The following is a 7,251-nucleotide window of genomic DNA, read 5'->3' on the forward strand; positions in this document are numbered from 1 at the left end:
TGTTTGCTTTAGATGAAAGGTAATTTATAGTTAGTGATTGTATATGAAAGCTACTAGTAGATGTTTGATAGCTTTTGATAGCTATTTATAGCTAGTGATTTCTACTTTATGGGTATTTGATAGATAATGATAGCTTTTTTCTATAGATATTTATAGCTAGTGATTTTTATTTCATAGCTTTTGATAGCTATTAATAGCTACAACTTACTATTGATAGCTAATGGGTAGCTTTGACACATGATTTCTTCGTTATTCAAGCTTTCTTGTTGTGGAATGCAGGCTGAGCTCTACCAACGTTTCAAGGATGCCAATCCGGATGTAGAAATCCAACTTCGTGTTTTGAATCAGAGAAGCCCTACTTTGTGCGAAAGCTAAAGGATAGGCTGACATGTTGTTGTATTTACCATGTGAAAATTTCATATTTGAAGGAGGCTAAGAATCATATGCGTAGTCAAGCATTTGGAATGCATGGTGGGTTGTGCAAATGTGCATGTGCTGTGTGCAATGATTCATCACTTGCAGGAACATGTGTTTCTACAAAGTACAGTGTGAAGAGAATTTCAAAGCTTATAGATTCTCTATTGTGTCCCAAGCAAGCTGGCTCTACCTACCATGGTCTAAAATGCCACATGGGTCAATGTACAAAATGTGGGGCAGAGAAATGTGTATGCTGTCCACATGAGCTTCTAAAGGATGCAAGAACCATCAAAGTCAAAGTATTTAAGGATGTGGAAACAGGCAAATGTGAAGGTGGAAATAAGAAGAAAAGGAAGGAACTTCTATGCGAGGAGATGATCACTGCTGATTTGCTACAGGTATTCAAAAAAGATCTCCAATTTTTCATCAAACATGACTTCGTGTATCGATGGCAGGCTGAATAGTTCAAAGCGTGCATCATGCATTTTCTTGAAGATGTTGTTGTATCTGTGGTGGATTTTGCTGAGAATTATTCGTTCAAGGAGCAGAATGAGATCCAGTCAATGCATTGGTATTCCATTCAGGTCACCATTTTTGTACACATTACATACTATCGTGTTGGACCTGAGATAAAAAAGACTTTGTACTTTTTCATTTCTGATGATAAAAATCACGACACTTTGTTTATCCAACACTGCTATATGCTACATTGGCAATGGATAAAAGATAGAGGCTTGGATGTTAGCCAGCATTGGGTTTGGTCAGATGGGGCAGCATCGCAGTTCAAGGCAAAAAGGCCTTTCTATTTTGTTGGTAGATATGCTGCTTTGATAGGGAAAGTGATGGTGTGGAACTTCTTTGAAAGTGGCCACGAGAACATGCATGCACAACCAGTGGAAGAATTGCAGCAACAAAACACACATGTCTAGCTGGAGTTTCCACAAATCGCTCAAAGTGATGGTGGAAATAGTGAATCTGAGGAGCCTATCTATGAAGGGCACTATGAAGCATTGAGTGATGCAATTCAGGTAGGTGACAACTTGGCTATCAATGCCGAGAGGGGAACGAAGAAGGTGTCGACGTTTACTTGATCAAGTGCACAAGCACATTGGAGAATCTCAAAGCACATGACGTCGACAATTGGGGCAGTGTGTTTGAAGCAGGGTTGCACATTTTGAAAGGCCTCTATTATAAGCAGGTCGACGATTATTGTTACAAGCTTTTGGGCAAAAACACAGTCTTCGTGTACTCCCATCTTGTCAAGTGTATAAAAATCCCACTGACAGTAGTCCAGGGTGCTAGGGGATTGTATACAATCCGCCGGAGGTCTTTGAATCTGTATGCAACAGCATGCCATGGGAGATGTAATTTTAATCGTTTGGTTTTTATATGAGCAAACAAGTCTTGTCATTCTATTCATATGGTCTACATGTGTTGCTAGTCAGTTATGCAGGGTTAACAGGTACAATTTTTTACCATTCACTACCAAATCTACAAGTAATTTGTCCTATTTCTATCAATACAACTCTCATGGCACCAAAACATGGAAATTGAGAAAATCCTAAACAGATGATGTTTATGTACTCGAACTTAAGATCGGAATTTGATAAGCTTCGCACAAAAGTAAACAGTGCAATGTCGCATAAAGCCAGATTTTGTATAATGTACTCAACATAAGAGTGGAACTTAATAACCTTCTCAGGAAAAAAACAGTACATGGTCGCTTTGAGCAATGAATTATATTACAAAGTTTTGCAATGAACAAGAACCATTAAAAAAGTATGGTGTTACAAATAGGATGATCAGAGCGGATTCTCTAAATCTGCACAGAAGCTACATCCACTAGCTGTTACAAAAAGCAAGCCGTCCAAACATCAGAGGCAATCCACCAATGTGCCCAAGCGTGTCTGTCCAGGCCGTTTATGAAGAGTAGGGTCCCACACCACCTTGTAGGCCTCCTTTTGCTTTGGGCAATCCCCCACTTTGTCAGATGCCTCCCGCTGAATCTCCTCAGAGGTCTTATTTTCAATTCTGCCACATCTAACACGATGGCAGCACTCTAGGCTTCTTTGTCCATGCAACTCTGTAAGATCCTTAACAATCAAGTCCTCTTCACTGCCCCAGGTGCCAAACACATCTCCTCCTCCAATAACAAATTGCGTTATATCCCCTACCTTCAGGTACTTGTACATCCATGGGGCAAGCTTATGTGTAAGGAATGGCCTTCGAGTTGTATCATTAGGCGAGGCACACGGTGGCACAATGCAGCAATTGCAAAAACAATTAAATATACACTTGTACAAACTGTCATCAACCAGTAGCGTATTGTGTGGACCAAACTGACCATTACACCTGTTCCAGAAATCATTGAGGTGCTTGAAGAAAATGGGTTTTTTGCCCTTGATTTTGTGATTATGAAGCACATCACAGGAAGTCTGTGCAATGAACCCTGCTACGAGTCCTCGTAAACCTGGAAAGCATTCACGGAAATGATTTACAACATTATGTTCCATGGCTAAGCTCCAAATGAAGACATTGAAATGAGTTGCTGCCCACAATAAGAACTGCCTTGCATCGGGCCGCACAAGGAAGTATATCCTTCTTGGCCTCTCCTCTAGTACCTCGTCATATTGTAGATTCCATGTAGGGAAAAACATATCTTCTTCCAGATCCACTTTATGAATCAAAAGACCATTCATATCCAAAATAAGAGCCCCAAGATCATTGTGCACACTTTCTGGGACAACATGATAATTCTCCTCAGCTGATGCAAGCATCCTGCTCGGATCGTTGCAATTTGGGAAAGCCCATGAACATGAGCTGGATGCATACACATGTGCCAACCTGATGTGGTACATCCGCTTGAGCGCCATGTACCGTCTCCACCTTTTAAACGGGTGATCTATCACGAGTTTTTTTGGCCTTGACTTGGGCTTCATTTCTGACGGTGGACATACTACTAGCATGAAGTTTATTTCCTTATGAATTACTACATACACAAGACTGTCTACATAAGTTGACTAATTGCGAGGAAAAACAACAAAATATTTGCAAAAATATCTTGGAATAGCATTCATATTATGTCCTTGAAACAAAAAAGTTTACAAAGATGCATCAGGGGAAAATAGACCAGCACCATGATCTTGGCTGGTGGTATTAGGGTGATCAGCAAACGGGTTTGCTTGATGAACTTGCTGTGGAGCAGGCCCACTGCCATCAACACTACCATCAACGCTCACACGATGAGCAGGGACTTCACTGTTTAGGCTTGCATCAGCAACTGTATCAGGAGCAAGCACGGTACCATCAATGCTCACACGATGAACATGGACTTCACTGTTTAGGCTTGCATCAGCAACTGTATCAGGAGCAGGGCCTTCATCACCAATCATTGTTAGGTCAATTACCAGAGGCAGAGTAGGGTCTTTGCCAGGATCCTTTGCATGCTTTCTATTTCAACATCTGGGCAAGGAATTTCATCGCCACTCCTAACATCTGGAGGAGTTTTGTTGAACAGAGTTTTCTGCTTTGCTGACCCTTGCCTCTTTCTTTTAGCTTATGCCAGCATGTTCTCCAGAGTGTCTCCACAATCTTCATTGACAGGAGCTTCTGCATGTTGCTATGCCATCAGTAAGTGCTCCAAAAAGACAAAAAACTCAACCATGTGTAAGTGGGCTGACACTAAATTTACTAAGGCATACCTTTCTGCATCAATGTATCGCTATTTGTATCTTCATCGTCAGCTTCGTGTGCAATTACAAACCTTTTTGTCAACCTCCTAGACATACTTTGCCCATGCTTGCCACCTCTTGCAAGCTTTCCCTGTTTTACCTTGTTCTCTATGTCTCCAACTGTTGCCTCTGGAACATCATCAGGTGTCACAGAGATCCCTGGAGCTGTAATGGAAGATGTGATTAAACTAGAAGTACCTTCAAAGCTACTTAATAGCTATCTAGAAGCTGGCTAATAACATAATATTAACTAGCTAACAACTGCCATACACCACCTAAAACTCTGTAATACTTTGCCAACAACATGTAGCCATAGCATGGTTGGGGAGGTACACAACTTGAAACTTAGCAAGGAACTTTCGGACCTCACCTTTGCTTTGAAGACCATCTTTTGGACTTGTGGAGCAGCCCGCAGCAACGTCACAAGTACTACTTTTTAACATTACTAGTAGCTGTGAAATCTTGAAGGGGCTGCAAGAAGACTTTGCTACTGATTCTCCCCAACAATCAGAGCCGACTATGAATCCTGCTGAATGCTTTGTATCTCCACCAGATGTCTTCGTTGATTGCGTTGTATCTCCACCATATGTATTTGCTGGTGTGAACATACATGTGGTTGGAACACAATCAGCTGCTGTTACAAAAAGATGCCAAGCAGCAATCAAAAAGGAAGTCAACCTTTTGGAAACAAAGTCAAAATTTTCAACAAATTATTGGACAGCTTTTGGTTGTTAGCAACTAGAAATACTTGCTGCATAGTGAACGAGAAAAGATTAATTCCTTATGAATTACTGCATACACAAGACTGTCTACATAAGTTGACTAATTGCGAGGAAAAACAACAAAATATTTGCAAAAATAGCTTGGAATAGCATTCATATTATGTTTTTGAAACAAAAAAGTTTACAAAGTTGCATCAGAAGCACCATGATCTTGGTTGGTGGTATTAGGGTGATCAGCCAAAGGGCTTGCTTGATGAACTTGCTGTGGAGCAGGCACACTGCCATCAACACTACCATCAACGCTCACACAATGAGCAGGGACTTCACTGTTTAGGCTTGCATCAGCAACTGTATCAGGAGCAGGCACGGTACCATCAATGCTCACACAATGAATAGGGACTTCACTATTTAGGCTTGCATCAGCAACTGTATCAGGAGCAGGACCTTCAGCACCAACCATTGTTAGGTCAATTACCCAAGGAAGAGTAGGGTCTTCACCAGCATCCTTTGCATGCCTTTCTATTTCAACATCTGGGCAAGGGATTTCACCGCCACTCCTAACATCTGGAGGAGTTTTGCTGAACAGATTTTTCTTCATCCTCTTGGATTTCTGCTTTGCTGACCCTTGCCTCTTTCTTTTAGCTTCTGCCAACATGTTCTCCAGAGTGTCTCCACAATCTTCATTAACAGGAGATTCTGCATGTTGCTATGCCATCAATAAGTGCTCCAAAAAGACAAAAAAACTCAACCACGTGTAAGTGGCCTGACACTAAATTTACTAAGGCATACCTTTGTGCATCAATGTATCGCTATTTGTATCTTCATCGTCAGCTCCGTGTGCAATTACAAACCTTCTTGTCAACCTCCTAGACAGACTTTGCCCATGCTTGCCACCTCTTGCAAGCTTTCCCTGTTTTACCTTGTCCTCTATGTCTCCAACTGTTGCCTCTGGAACATCATTAGGTGTCTCAGAGATCCCTGGAGCTGCAATGGAAGATGTGATTAAACTAGAAGTACCTTCAAAGCTACTTAATAGCTATCTAGAAGCTCGCTAATAACATAATATTAACTGGCTAACAGTTGTCATACACCACTTAAAACTCTGTAATACTTTGCCATCAAGATGTAGCCATAGCATGGCTGGAGAGGTACACAACTTGAAACTTAGCAAGAAACTCTCGGACCTCACCTTTGCTTTGAAGACCATCTTTTGGACTTGTGGAGCAGCCCGCAGCAATGTCACAAGTACTACTTTTTAACATTACCGGTAGCTGTGAATTCTCGAAGGGGCTGCAAGAAGGCTTTGCTGGGAATTCTCCCCAATAATCAGAGCCGACTGTGAATCCTGCTGACTGCATTGTATCTCCACCAGATGTCTTTGCTGGTGTGAACATACATGCCTACCATTTACATTTGATGAAACATTAGGATTTTTAGAGACTCTTTGACAAAAATCATGTACGCAAAAACTGAGCTCTTCATTGATTTATCAAAAGCAAGAGGATTTACAAGTGGTATAGTACGACCACACTCACTAGCATCTATACACATGTTCTTTCCTCTATAGGTGAAGTAGATTCTCCTTTCAGGGAACTTCAGGTTGGCAGCCATGCGATCAAACCATGGTGCCCCTAGGATAGCATCCTCATGTTGGTGAGGAGAGATGAAAAAGTCTTCTTTGTTGACATAGCTTTGGACATGGAGCCTCAACTTCCCAATCAAGGGAGTAACAAAGGCTTGTTGTCCCTTGAAAGTAGTGTCGGCCATTACAACGTCTCCCATCTTGAAAGCTTGAATGCCCAACTTGGTGGCCAACTCCATTGATATGAAGTTGTGAGTAGAGCCAGGGTCAAACAAGATGAAGGCATCATGCTCTCTTACTTTTCCCCAAGCATAGGAGAGAGGTACACCTTTGCACAATGAGCACCCTCTTTTGGAGCTTCGATGGTGGAAGCCCTAGGAGTCTCATTGCGAGCATTTTGCTTGGGGCAAGAACAATAGCCATGTCGTGGTCTCTACACTTAAAACACTTATGGTCCTTGCGAAAAGCTTCAAGCTCTTCAGGAGAGAGTTTTTTTTTGCCTTTGTAAACTCCCTTCTCCTTGGACCGATTGTTGCTGGAAGTGCCTTGGGAATATTTTTGGGCATTGGTTTTCCCCTTGGTGTCACCTTTGTCTTTATTTTTTGAAGTCCGCATGCGAGAGCGTGTGTGTGTGTGCAACAATGGAGCAGAGAGGAGACACAGGTTTGGGTGGACTCCAAACACAATGGTGTTAGGGTTATGAGTCCTTATTCTTTTATGTAGAATGAATGGTCAGTGTTAGTTCTCAGTTAGTCTCCACCCGCCCAACACTTAGGCGTGGCACATTGGGCCTTACCAC

The 7,251-nt window shown here is 41.9% G+C and overlaps 1 protein-coding gene across 1 annotated transcript; it reads right to left on the bottom strand.

The window, feature by feature from the left end:
* Positions 1-3,518: 3,518 nt before the first annotated feature.
* On the bottom strand, positions 3,519-3,809 carry LOC147423400 (uncharacterized). Its single transcript, XM_086502181.1, has one exon. It carries the CDS (start codon positions 3,807-3,809, stop codon positions 3,519-3,521), a length of 291 nt encoding a protein of 96 aa, XP_086358307.1.
* Between the last annotated feature and the right edge of the window lie 3,442 nt (positions 3,810-7,251).

The sequence above is a fragment of the Adiantum capillus-veneris genome, chromosome 26 (assembly GCF_014529385.1).
Source record: "Adiantum capillus-veneris isolate H3 chromosome 26, ASM1452938v2, whole genome shotgun sequence".
Lineage (NCBI taxonomy): Eukaryota > Viridiplantae > Streptophyta > Polypodiopsida > Polypodiales > Pteridaceae > Adiantum > Adiantum capillus-veneris.

Coding starts and splice junctions, on each gene's coding strand:
- LOC147423400 (XM_086502181.1), bottom strand. CDS start 3,809: ATGATTGGTGATGAAGGCCCTGCTCCTGATACAGTTGCTGATGCAAGC.